We start from the raw sequence: 14,217 nt of genomic DNA on the forward strand, positions 1-14,217 counted from the left end.
TTTTTTGTACTTTTAGTTTTGATGATGAGCAAGATTATTTTTGTGCTTCAAGTGGTGTAGAAGTAGAAGAAAACAGCATTATTTGCTCTGAAACTGATGCAATTCAAAATACAGCTATATACCTGGGAACAGGTAATAAAGATTTAATTTTATACGTTCTTACAACTCTGTGAAGTATAACATAGAACTTTAAAAAATTCCTAGTAAATGCATTTCTGTTTGGTTCAGAAATACACTAGTCACCTGAAATGTTATTTCACTGTGGGGATTTTACCTTTCACATGGGTACTTGCTTTAGAATTATTTTAGGGGGTTCAGACATACTTGAAGCAATACTAATGTTATTTTCTCATGTGGCATCCAGTAGATTCTTAAGTCTTGTCCTGTTTACTTAGATGTCACCCTAAGGTCTAATCAGCAGCAAATCACTTGCCTGAAGCCCTTACAAAAATAATAGGAGATTTTGCTGACATGTTTAAATCTGTGCATAGATTTCATACAGATATCTCTGGGAATTCTGTATTGCAGTGGAGGGCACAGTTTTACTTATGAAACTTGATTCTTGATCAATTTGAATAAATCATGGAACAAGAACTTTGATTAAATCTCTGTAATTCTTTAGATTACTTTCACATTTTGATACATCTCACTTTATTCTTGTAACTCTGAATTCCTAGAGCACATTTTTGCTGGTTTTGTACAATTGTATCAATATTTAGCTAGGACTAATTATTTTTTAATGTAAAACACATTTTTTCCATGTCCACAGGCCTCACTTTACCATCTCATTTGGCTGCAAATAATCAAGAAAATAGGGACCAAATTATCAACCATGGTTTGTTAAAGAAAATTGTTCATGGAACTGGTGCTCAAGCATGCAATAGGCAAGGTTTAATACCACCTCACATTAGTCAAATTTATGATGAATTATTTGTCATACATCAGAAGCTGCAGGTAGGAATTAGAATAAAATGAAATTTTTTGTTGAATAATGCTATGAAGACTCTCACTTTTGAAAAATAAATCTGAAATTACTTCTGTAGTAAAACTTGTATATTAAAACTTATTTTTTACTGTTACTTTATACTGATCACAGTTAATTATATACCAAATTTGTATCTTCATCTGTGTCTTCCCCTAGGTTAATTCAGTGATTCAGTAATGATGCTTTGACTTAAATTTTGGGTAGACTGGGTAGATGGGTAGGTGGGCAGATTCAGCTTGAGACAGTTGGAACACAGTGTGTCTACATCCAAGACTGTCTTATGACACACTGTTTGTGTAGAGGGAATCCCTCACAACCATTGCTTCTCTTGAGAGCATCTGTTCTTCTGACTCTAGGCAATCCAAAGCACTTGCCTTGATGGCCTCCTCCAAAATCCCTCTATTCATCCCACCAGTTCATCTCCAGCAGGTTTAGGCTACTAATAGAAGAACCTCCTATATGGATTTACTCTCTAATTGTTCCTAAGCTTCTTTTGGATTCCCTGTTTAATTGTCTTTTACGACATAAGAGATAAAAATAATTTTGTATCTCTTTTTTCTTCACCACTTTTTCAGCTATGTATCTCACTAGTTGAAGAAACAATATGATTAATCTAGTGGTCATCATAGACAGTCACATCAGTTTCTGTCTGTCTTACAGTTAATACCATTATCCAAATACTTTGGAAGCAAAAGCCAAAGTTTAATTTTCTAGAGCAACAATGTAGAGTTGAATTTTGGGAGGCTGAGCCATTCCAATGCATATGTAGGTCTTTTGGGTTAATGTGGGAAGAAACTGAATGGAGGTGGTGGTCCGGATACTTTGTATTAGTAAGCTCTTTTGTAACTGTAATTTCACAAAGAGCTAAACCTGTCTCTGGGACAAAATTTTAAATTAAGCATAATTTGGGAAAACTTCACTTGGATTTTTAAAGTAGTTTAACTTTTGTCTTGATGCAGAGAGAAAGTTCAGCACAGAAGGAGTATGCTCTGCAACTGCAGAAACGAGAGTGTTGTCTAACAGAACAAGAGGCATTATTTTTTCAACACGAAGGAGCTTTGGCTAAAATAAGAGGTGTTGAGGAAGAAGTTCACACAAAAATTGCAGCTATAAAAGAGGTGAAATAATGTATTTAATGATAGGTATTGCTCTGTATGCCCTTTAACTCATTTGTAGTTATCTTAAGCCACCACGTTTGTTGGGAATTCTGCTTATTTCTTGAAATCCCCAAAGGAAAGATGTAAATAAAAAGTACTGAACAATGTTGCTAGAGTTTCTGTATGACTTCTGTTTCAGAATGGTGCGTTTACTTGTCTGATGTGTAGTACATTTTACAGTGACAAGTTAGAAAAAGGCAGGTTTTTTTGTAAAATAGTGAAAGCTATGTGACTAATATTAGAGAAGAAAATGTGGTCTATATGTTTTTGTGTGTAAGTTAAATGAGTATCTATGCATTAGCTGTAGTTGCAGTGGATTTCCTTTGGAATGCTTTAAGACACGTTGAGATCTTGTGACATAACACCTATTGCAGAGAGTACTCGCAAACAAAGGCTCAATGTTTGGAGGAAGACCAACCTAACTTTGGGGGTTTGGGAAGAAAGAGTAGTGTGAAGAAGGGTGAATTTATGGAAGGGGAGAAATGGAAGCTAGAATATTTTCTGTAAAACAAAACCTTCCTGTTTTACCAAATCTGAGATTGTTAAATCTAAGGTCCAGAGAAGATGAAATACAAAACAAATTTCAGGGGTAAGAGGTGAATAGCAGTGGATATGAAAGTTGTGTTTAATAATTCATATGCTTGTGTTGTCAAGCAGAGCCCCAGTCTCTGCAAGGCATGGGATTAGTTTCTCACTCTGCATGATTCAGAGTAAGCAAAGCCAGAAACATGAGTTGAAACCTCAAAACATAGTCACAACATTTTGTAAATATTTGTAAGAGTAAGCTGTAAGTAAAAGCTTTGTCATTGATTTTAGTTCACAAAGGTGTATCCCACATCTCAATTGTTTGAGAAATATACATATATAGTATATAGTTGGTCTGGGTAGAATAGGCAGCAATAGGAGCTATAGGCTGTGCATGTTACTATCAGTTTCTGTGTAGATCCTTAATAGGCAGTACAGATCTTGTTTTTCTCACTGTTGACCATGCAAATTTGGACATGAACTTCATATTAGAGTTTGTCTGACTCTCTTAACGCTTAACTGGAACTTGTTGTTTCTAGAATAGTCTCTTTTAAAACGTTCTTAAATTTGATATTTCTGCAGCAACATGAGGGAGAAGTTAAGCAACTGACAGAAGCCTTGAGAGAAATAACTAAAGAAAATAGGAGGCTGAAATCATCATTTGACAGCTTGAAGGAAGTGAATGACTCTTTAAGAAAACAGGTAAAATTATTTCCTGTTTTAAATAATTCTGCAAGTTACAGTCAACTATTTTAAATATTTGAGCAGCCTGAGTTTGCAAAATTGCTCATCTTTTGTTTCTCTAAGACAAGAATTGTATGGAAGTACTTTTCTCACCTGTTTCTAGTACTTGAAATTTACCCTTTCTCACCTTTTACAATATAAAAGAAGTAGGATTTATTCCACTGATACACTAGCAACAGCTAATTGTTAGAAAGGGATAATCCATTGAGAGTGGATGGAGAGAAAGTATTTTATGGCAGAATGGAATCCACCCTGCGCAGATTTGCTGTGCCAAATTGCTATGCTGACTCTGTTAAATAAAAAGTTGTTCTACTTTTCTAACTTCATGTTTGATCAGTATTTTCAGTTATTGTTGCAAATTTTAATGAAGGCAGTATTTTCTCGGTTTGTAAACTAGAATGGTATGTTTCATAGTAATGTACAGAGAGTAGGGATTTGTCTGACTTGACTGTTAAATCTATCTAAAATGGTGATATACAAGTTATCTAAATTATTTCAGCATTGTTTATTCATTGAACTAATTAATGTTCTGATAATCTGAATACAGATTCAGAATCTATAGCAGATCCTTATTCTTTCCCTTAGGAAGGTCAGACATAACTCCTAGAATGTTGATGGTTCTGATGCAGCCCATTTGTCTTATTTCCTCTCACTAGGAAATCTTTGAATTTCTGTGCAAACTGAGGGTCTCTGTGATGATCATGCTGTTTACTGTTGTATGGATAGAGCATGGGGTTTTTTATTGTTTAAATGGAGATTGCAGTTTTCCTGATCTCACTGAGCAAACTGGTTTTTTTTTTTAGCATGGTCAGTAACTACCTTCCCCATTAACAAGACTGTGATAACATTTTTAAATTTTTATGTCATTTCTTCATGAAAAGTAATCAAATGTGAAATGCCTGTATATCTGGCGTGTCACTGTAGTGCTTATTCTTCCCCTGCACTCTGAAAGGTTGAGCTGAAGGTCAACAAGGAGATACTTCTGCTGTCTTATTTATCCTGGAGCAGGTTGGCCACAGAGGTGACAAGAGTGTCACACCTTGGAACTGTTCAAAAACTGTCTGGACATAGCAGCCAGTTCTTCCTGGCTCAAAGCTGGGGGTTGGACCATATGTCTTCCAGAGTTGCTCTCAAATCTCAGCCAGTCTATGATCCCGTAAGTTGTTGAGGGAGGTGGATGATCATTTTGTTTCTATCACTTTTCATGCTAATAAGAAAAAACTTGAACTTAAATAATTTAGCTGTTCAACAACATTAAGCTACTTCAGTGTAATAATTAAGTCAAGGTGTGAGTTTTGAATTTACAGATAGTTAACTATTTTCTTTTTGCAGTTATGTGATGTAACCGAGTTGAACAAGAAGTTGGAAGATCAAGCACGAAGAGTACAAGCTCGTTTGGAGAATCTACAAGTAAGGTTTTCTCTTAAATGTACCTGTTTTTATAGGTAACCAGTGAAATATAATTCACTGTTTTATTTTGTTGTAGAGGAAGTATGAATTTTCAGTGGTACGGAAATCTAATGTTTTATGTCAAGTGATGAAAGAAAGCAAACCTGTGAAACAGGAAAAAGTGATGGCAACATCAAAAACTGCTACGGTAAGAATTAAGCAGAAGTCTTGAATCTTTCCATTCAAAAGACATTAGGCAGTGTAACATTCTATGTACATCTGCTAGAAATTGCAAAATGTAACTTCTAATTTTATGAGTTACACTAAGATGAGAAACAGATTATATTGGGGAAAACCCACACTTAACAAAGAATTAAGTTTGTTGCTAAAAATGTCTTGGATTTCATATTGCTTGTGTGTATGTATATGTGTATATTGTTATTAATATGTAAAGTTTTCCTCCTCATATAACGTTGTCCTTCATCTGCCACTTAAAATTATAACCTGTGTCCACTGTCACAGGTTTCTTTTGCTGTGTCAGAACAAGTCTTAGGCTCATTCTGGTTATTGCTGCAGTACACCACTATCCTTATGAATAACACCAGGTGAAAAGTAGTCTTTTAGAAGTATCCAATAAAGAACCTTAATCTTCTAAACCAAAAGTGGTATACTACTATTATTTTTTTGAGAAATAATCTTTAGTGAAAGACAGATTAAATGCAGTGTTCATTCACAGTTCCAAAACAATCACCTTATTTCCTTTAAAAAACCTTCTTATATCACTTAAGGAAATTCTTTCTGTCTCCATGTAGTTCCATTTATGGTATTACTCTGCCAACATCTCCCAGCTGGTTATGCTTTTTTTTTTTTTATTTTTTGGCTAGAGGTAAACTGTGAGGTGAGAAAGATATTCATACCACCCTATCTAACTGGTCTACAATGAATGCATTAAAACTGTCCTGTCTATATATAGCCAACAAATTCTCTTTATATGGGTTTTAGCATATTTTGATTGCACGTGAAATCCAAATAGTATCAGTAGGTACAGTTCTGAGGGAGGAGAAGAGTTATCTGAAGGTACATAGAAGAAAACTTTTGAGGCCTTTAGGGAACTGTTTATGCATCCTGTTTTCAGGTATCTCTGGATTTCTTTTGTAGAATATTTCATTGTGGTGTAGTAGAGCCCAGATGAAAGTTTCATGAAGTCTTTGTTCTTGTTTTAAACAATACTAGTTAGCTAGTTAAATTCATCAACAGTGGATTACATAAAATGAAACAAAGTAGGTCTAGTGCATTGAAATAAGAATTTCCCCATATGAAAGACATTAAAGACTTGTTTTTTCCTGTAATTCATTTGTCTAAAATTATAAAGTGTAATGATTCTGTATGTGAATTTTTTTCCAAGTTGTTTTACTACCATTTGACCAAATACAAAATAAATTATGGGTAGATGTTTTTCACACCCAGAATCCATCACAGTAGTGTTTGTTTAGCACTGGGGAGTGAGTTGTGAGTGATAGAGAAAGAAACACTGCAGGATTCCTTCTGGATCTTTGTAAGAAAGGCCTGACAACAAATGGCTTGATTAAATGGCTATTTTAATAAGACAGACTAAGAGGAGGAATATAGAGAGTGAGTAAGTGTTGTGTCCCTTTAGATGCTGGCACTGTTGTGTTTGTGCAGCATCAAAATGGAGCCTGGACTTTTCCCAATGAATGCTGAACAGAGCCTGTCCATTGAGAGAAGCCCCTCCTTTTCAGCTACTAAACATATTATGTAATGTTCTTGCAAGAAAACAACTCTGTTCATAAAGGACATTCTTGAGGGGAGAACTTGTTGCCCTTTAAGACAAGGCCGAGGCCAGGCAGGATCAGCAGTACCAAGAGGGAACTGCCTGACTTTATCCTGCAGGATAAACTGTGCACTTGGTTGGTTTGTGCAGCACAGGACACATTACACCTGCTCAAGGTAACTGTGGTGTGGATCTCTGACTCCTTGGTGTTCGCTGGTCTCCCAGTCAAGACTGCCTCCTTCCAAGCTTTGATCCCTTTCCCAGAAATGTTGTAAGTTACAATTACATTAATGTTATACAGGCTTCTGTTATAATGTTATATAGGCTTCTCAAACCTCAGGTACAAAGCCCAGCAGAGCACACATGGTCTCTGCAAGATCACTGTCTCCTTGAATTCATTTTCCACAGGCTCACGTTACAGTACCTCACCTCTCTGATTTTACCAGTCACAAAATTCTTGTCCTTTCTATTGTGCATAATATTTCATAGCTAATGTGCTCTCATGTTTTTTAGTCTGTTACTGTTTTAGCTTAGGAAAAACATTAAATTGAAAGCTGAAATATCTGATATTGTGAATATATTGCAGCTGCCATTGAATTCACAAGTCTATGAGCTCTTAACTTATCTTATGGATTGGATCTCTGACCAGCATCTTAGCAAAATAAAAACACAAGAAGAGAGAGAGGACAGTCATAAACCTATGGTTACCCAGAGCTCAAAGAACTCCTGTACTCAGGAAAAGTGTATGAAGGTAAAGGGGTTTGGGTTGTTTGTTTGTGTTAATGTTTTCAGATTTCAGTGTGTTTTTAATGTGTTTTCAGTGTGTTTTCTGAGAGTTAGTGAGCCAATATTCATTCCAGCAGTGACATATAGTAAATAATTTGTCCTTTGTAAAACGTACAGATAATTTGTAATAAAAAGTATGGTGTTCTGTCTCAAACTAAGAGTTTCAGCATTTTATTTCAAGTGACTTCTGTGAGGTGATAGCTTGCCTTGTGTTTTATGTATGATACATTGTTTTAAGGACATCAACAGGTCAAATTTAAAGTAGTTTTATGCCTATTTATATACTAAAATATCAATTTATCAATAAAATTAATTTATCAGTAAAAAGTGATGTTACGCTGTATTTCAACACCTCTATTTTTTTCTAACGATACCAAGATTTAGACATCGGTGAGGTGTTCAGAAAAATCACGTTGTTGTATTCATTCATTATATAAAAGATTTGTAACTGCTGTGTTTGGATTTACTGAGATTGAGTTCACATACATCTCCACTCCCACATGTAAACCTACATAAAATTTAAAACCTGTGTATGTATATAAATCTGTTAGCTGTACTGGATCTGCCCAGAGAATATTTGCATATGTAATCTGATAAACTCCAAAAGAAAGTTAAGAGTTTGTTTGTTTTTCACTTACCTTGTAGAATAATTCATATACTGCATGTAATTCTGTTTTTGTTTATTTTTGCAGGTTTTGCCTATAGCTGCTGAGCAGCTCCAGTGGATGCCATATGTGAATTCTAAACTGCATGTGCCTGTGATTAAATTCATTTACTGGTCTATAAGACAGTTAGACACTGATATGCAGGTAAGACAAGTAGTCCTCATGCAGTATGTTTTTTAAAAAAATCACAGAAAATATTAATGGATTTTCCATATTAAATGCATATGAAAAATGGATGTTTTCAGGTAGCATATAGAAAAGAAACTGCTGTCTTTGTAAAACATAAATATATAGTATTCACCACAGACAGGTGGAAAATGAAAAATGAATTCTTTTTCAAGTTAATGCATTGTATATCTAAATGTAGTCTTCTTATGTATGTGATCTCTCTTGTGATGTCTAAGCACATCTGAAGCTATATTTTTGCATATCCATTAACAAACCTTGCACTAAAGAAGGCAGTTATTTTATGGTGTATTTTATGAATGAGATATGTTGAAAGTGATGGAAGTGAGTGGCAAAGCACTGAAGATATTTCAGTTTTGTTGTCCTTTGCTTGGTGTCTAACCACAAGGAATACCTTTCTTTTCTTGACTAGGCTGCCATAAAAAAATATTTAGCAATATAATAAAGAATGACAGCACTATGCTGGGTCTACAAAGTAAAACTAGTTTATGTTCATTTACTAAATCAAATCCTAGAAACTTTGTAAATATCCTGAGTTTAAATTCAATGCAATAGGAAGATGTTTGGTTTAGTACTACTAAGTAACTATATTTTAAACAAGCATATTGTGAATTTTGGTTCTGTGAAAATATTTCTGTAGAGTTTGTGATGAAAATCTAATAGATGTTACCTGTACAGTATTCTTAAGCTTCATATTTACACCTTGATTCTGTAAATGGTTTTGAAGGATATAACTTCAGGCAGACTTAAAAAATTCAGTGAAACAGCTTTTTCTGGAACCAGAGGTAAAGTCAGAGTATTCAGGACCCTCACTAATTAGTCCCTTGCTGAAGTGTGTGTTAATAAGGCACCATGTTAATATTGTTCAACTGCTTTTGGAACACAAAGCAGTGTCTCCTATACTGATTATTTAATATTTAATTGCATGGAGAACACATGTATGTCAGATTTTAACATTTGCACTATGTGCACTGTTTGAAGCAGCATGCAACAATGAGATCAACCATGAGGAGACTTGGTGAAGACATTTTCAAAGGCGTAGTGACTAAGGGAAATGCACACGGTTCTTCTGAACAGTCTACAGAGAGTAAATCAAAGTCAGTGGCTTTCTTTAAGAGTTTCTGTATGCCTCTGAGGTTTCTGTCAACTTTGATTGTGCTTAAAACAGTGAGACAAGGTAAGTCAAGATTTTTTTTAACATTAATTTATCTATTTCAGTCATGTGCCTGGACAAAAAGCATGTTAATTATACTGTAGAGTCTCTTATACTTTTTTAGTGAAAAGTGATTTTACTTGGGTATTATGAAGCAAAATAGACAAGTGTGAATCTTGCTATTATTCATTTTATGTTAGTATTTATGTGTTTTTTTAATGCAATGACTTGTCAGAAAAGTCAGCATTTCTGAAGAGGGAGGAGAAGATAAAGGTTTCAAAGACTGTGAGATTACAAGAATCATATTGTGTCTGGACAGTGTGAGAAAAGATGTGGAAAGTACAATTCAATAAGATAACCCTTATCTCACCTGATTTGTTTGTTAACTGCTACTTTCAGTAATCAAGTCTTCTCTTTCTTCAAGAGAAACAGAGAACAAGGTGTTGCAGATCCTTTTTTATGGAAGTGAGGCAGAAAAGTAATTCTGTATCATTAAAAGCAGGTGTAATATGTGATTGCTGCTTACCTGCAGCAACTTAGCAATACTGTGTGTCTGCATAACTGGGATTTTCTGCAAGAATAAATTTTACAAGGACAGCGTAAGAAGGAACATCTCTGTAACCCTTTTTCCAACACTTTGTGGTACTAACCACTTATTTTTCACTTTTCAAAGACATTTAAAAAGCATGGATTATTATGAGAGCAAGTAATTTTCAGTGGGGTTACAACTGAGCAATCTAACCTCAGAGATGGTCCTGCTTTTGACAGGAAGGTCGGACTAGATTCCAACCTAAATTATTCCATTGTCGCTACCATTTTTTCTCAAAGGGTTTGTATTGTAAAATTCTTTACAAGTAACATGTTTCTTTTGTCAATTACGTGAAGAGGTTGATACAGGTTACAGTGATGTTAATTTTCAAAGTACTCCTGAAATACCATGCCAAAATGTCAAAATCAGATGCCTGCTTAGCCATCTGACTTTTTTTTTAGTCTCTTCCATGAAATATGTTAAATTTTGGGGCATTTCTTAGACAGCAGAGATCCATGTCACAAAATTGCTATGATCTGTGGCAACCCTGATTGACATGAAACAGGAATGTCAAAGATTTTAAATGCATAAATAATGAATAGAGTTTTTATTCAGGGAAGTTGTGCTTCTGGGTTAGATGTTTGAACAATTAGTATGTCTTTATGCTTAATGATCTGTGCAGTATTTATGGTAAACACGGGATTAATACATAGTAAAAGACCATTCTGACATCATTCATGAACTATCACAGAGTTCAGTTGTTGGAAGAAACTATTTCAGTCAACATATTTTGGTGAAGCATGATAAGCAGTCTCAAATTGAGACTCACATTCTTGGAATGTTTGATATAAGCAATGCAAGAACAATTGAAATAAAAAACTAGTCATTGCAGATACTGATGTAGATAAGGCTAAGTAGATAGGCTAAGTAGATGAGCCCTCTTGATTAGAATGAATCAGTTTAGCTTCTCGTGGTTGCTTTTTACTGCTGAGTTCTGTAACACAGAAAATATGATCTGTTGTTAAACATATGTCACATATCACCGTGTATGAATTTTGATCACTCTGACCACGTGGTACTAATAATCTGGTGATAAAGTAGAGATTTGGTTTGAACATAATTCTCATTCCTTCAAAATGTCAGTTTCCAGCAGATGGCACCCTAGTTAAACTTATGCGGTAGGATAAATTGTTTCCTTCCACTTAATTTTCTGTGCTCCAGATGATCAATGCAATTCCAAGATACTGAGGAAGATTTGATGGCAGGAAGTTAAGAAAATAGATTGATTCACTTAATCTACATCCTTTGTATAATTTCTCACAATGGATGAGAATATAAAATGTTTATACTGAAACTACAGCTTTTTATAGAAGGAATGGGACCAGTTGCTCTCATGAAAATAATTGCTCTCACTCAGACAAATCAGACACTGACTCCCTTAATAGAGGTTTCCCAGATGTTGAAACCAACATTGTCTCAAACTGTGAATTTGTTTTTTCTTTCCTCTTTAACAAAATATTTGTAGGACTTTACATTTGTAAGTATATTTTCTTAAACATATGAATTGTAGGTAGTCTTTTTCTCCACTCACAATAAATTAATGAATAAAAATAGGCAGATGTTGTCTTTAAATAAACAGTAAATTTTGTATTTTCATCTAGTTAACTTTTAAGTGTGTATCTGCCATGGTGACTGTCAGTTTTTCTGGTGGCTTAATGAAACAATGATTATAGATGTTTTGTTGCCTGTATTCTGATATTTTCAGTGGATTACCTGGCTCAGGCATTTGAGTCCCTTCGTGTAGACTTGAAGACAGAGGAAGGGAAGGCCTTATTTTTGGAATACCAATGTGTGCCTGTCATATTAAGTCACCTAAAAGTATCCAGTGCAAGTCTGCTTTCCAGTGCTCTTGATGGATTACTTCAGATGACCATGGAATCTGGTAAATTTGGGTAATTACAAAAAAAAAAATCATGATGAAAACAGGTGAGGAAAGTATAAAACCAGTGTAAAAGCAGTATATAAATGCAGTGTAAAAACTGTTTAAATAGTCTGATTTACTATTAGCAATTCTTTGTATCATGTACTTTCAGTAAAGACATAAAATGTGTTTTCAAATTGTCTGCCTTTTTCTGAGTCATCTTGTGCTTCTTTTCCATCTCAGCCGCTATGTTTTGTATTTAGTCCTGGTTACTTTCGTATTTCTTGCTGTGAGTTTTTGTTGCTATTTTTTGTTTGGATTTTCAGTTTATTCTACTGTATTACCTTGCTGATCTTGTTCTTTGAAGTCAGGCTGTGCCAGGGAAGCTAAATCATGAAAACCTGCCAGAAGGTGGAGATGATAAATAGGTTCTATTTTAATTCTTCTCCTAGTTTGAATGACCAGCTTATCCCCAGTCATTTTTCAGTTTCTAGTGTTTGAAAATGGTATTTCTAGACAAAATGGTTATGTTTTGCTGAATTTTACTGTGCCAAGATGATTGTTTTGCTGAATTTTACTGTGCTTTGGGCCTAGAAAAGCACTAGTAATCTGATTTGTCACAGTATTTTTCCAGGTAATGCAGGTAAGGATCAATTGATAACCACCTGGATGAGCATGAAGGTAGTAACACATTCCAATGCCATGTTGAATAAACCTTGTGAGTGTTTTGGGTATTTTTTTAAGATAAAATCATTTGCTGCCTTTAAGAACAGAAATGTGTATTGTTTTGGAACTATTTTGTTATTATGCATTGAACTAGTTAAATAGAAAGCATGTTTGACTTGGGATGGTAGAGCATTGATAAAAAACACTTTAGTAGCAATCTAAATTCATAAATATCTGACTAAAATTCTATTCTTCGTTGCAGTCTTTTTCTGACCAGGTAATAAATGCAGTCTTGCACTATTCTTCCTAATAGTCATAACTGTGATTGGGAAAGAATTAACTGAATGCACGAAGGTAACAGTCTAAGCAAGATGGACAGTGTTTGGTATTTATCTGGGTAATGTACATCTTCTGTTACCTAGCAGTAGTCAGTCATTCTGATACACTGGGTGCCTGCAGTTTGAAGAATAATGAAGATAAATTGTGAGACTCAAATTTTGCTTTTTTGCTTCTCAGAGAAGTTTTATCTGTATGAAATCAGGGAAGGAAGAGTACTGTTTAATTGACGTTTGATTGACAATTATTTCTTGACAACTGGAAATTACTAAAGTCTTATTTAGAGCCTTACTCTTTGGTAGAATAAATTGCCAATACACAAATTAGGCATGTTCTGTTCTTTTCCAATACATAGTGTTTTGCAAGAAATTTTTAACAATGAGAAACAGTGTTGCTGATGGGAAATGGTGTTTTCAATCCTTTGTAAGTTTCCAATTAAAAAGTCATGAAAAAACAAACTGTGGAAGGTGGCAGTGACTATTCAGAAGAGAACTGTGTTAGACAGGATCTCATACTCAGTTTTAAAGCTGTATTCATGTGCAGCCCTAAATACAAAGACATAAGTAGTGGCTGTGCACTAAAATATGGAGTCAAATTACCCAGGAAGAGAGCATCCAATCAACAGGAAGCAAATCTAGACTTCTGTTTTTTTATGTACTTCATACCATCCTAGGCATTCCCTCAATTCATTGCAGTAATTTTCTGGCTCTGCACAGGAGTGTTAATGTTCTTGCTCAAAAATAATACCTTTAGAAATGAGTGTTAGAAATTAAATTGTAAAAATGGCCAATAGAATTTTTTCCAGCATATAGTTTTCTATATTTTTAAGTTGTTTTTTTTATTAGGTATTTTTACAGATTTTAATCTCAGTTGTACAGGCTGAAAAATGTGAATCAGATATTAAATAACTTCTGTGTTGCAGTACTACTCCCTGTAACTGCATGTATCTTTTTTTTATATACTAAGCAATGAATGTTCATGTTTCTATGCAGTCCAGGCTTATCTGAGGTCCTTAGGTAGGTTCTCACCCCTCTAAGAAATTTTCTCATGTTCCAGAAATGAAGCCTAGGTTTCCCTTATATATTAAGAATAGTTACTTAAGCTGCATATGAAGAATCACAGAATGTGCTGAGTCGGAAGGGACCCATCAGGATTATCAAGTCCAGTGCCTGGCCCTGTGCTGGACACCCCAAGAGTCACACCCTGTGCTCATGAGCATTGTGCACATGTTTCTTGAATTCAGACAGGCTTGGTGCTGTGACCACTTTGCTGAGGAGCCTGTTCAGTGTTCAACCACCCTTTCCAAGGATATCCAACCTAAAGCTCCCCTGCCTCAGCTTTGTGCCATTTCCTCGATTGGTCATGAGAGTGAGGAGATCAGTG

The 14,217-nt window shown here is 34.9% G+C and overlaps 1 protein-coding gene across 1 annotated transcript in view; it reads left to right on the plus strand.

Moving 5' to 3' along the window:
- The first annotated feature begins 759 nt into the window (after nt 1–759).
- Nucleotides 760–14,217, plus strand: part of CCDC138 (coiled-coil domain containing 138) — a 28,660-nt gene continuing 15,202 nt past the window's right edge. The window contains exons 1-9 of the mRNA XM_062515070.1: nt 760–954; nt 1,945–2,103; nt 3,250–3,369; nt 4,744–4,821; nt 4,898–5,008; nt 7,179–7,343; nt 8,071–8,187; nt 9,214–9,406; nt 11,677–11,853. Coding sequence (XP_062371054.1) covers nt 760–954; nt 1,945–2,103; nt 3,250–3,369; nt 4,744–4,821; nt 4,898–5,008; nt 7,179–7,343; nt 8,071–8,187; nt 9,214–9,406; nt 11,677–11,853 — 1,315 coding nt within the window. The remainder of the gene's footprint in view (nt 955–1,944; nt 2,104–3,249; nt 3,370–4,743; nt 4,822–4,897; nt 5,009–7,178; nt 7,344–8,070; nt 8,188–9,213; nt 9,407–11,676; nt 11,854–14,217) is intronic.

This window comes from Cinclus cinclus, chromosome 2 (genome assembly GCF_963662255.1).
Source record: "Cinclus cinclus chromosome 2, bCinCin1.1, whole genome shotgun sequence".
Lineage (NCBI taxonomy): Eukaryota > Metazoa > Chordata > Aves > Passeriformes > Cinclidae > Cinclus > Cinclus cinclus.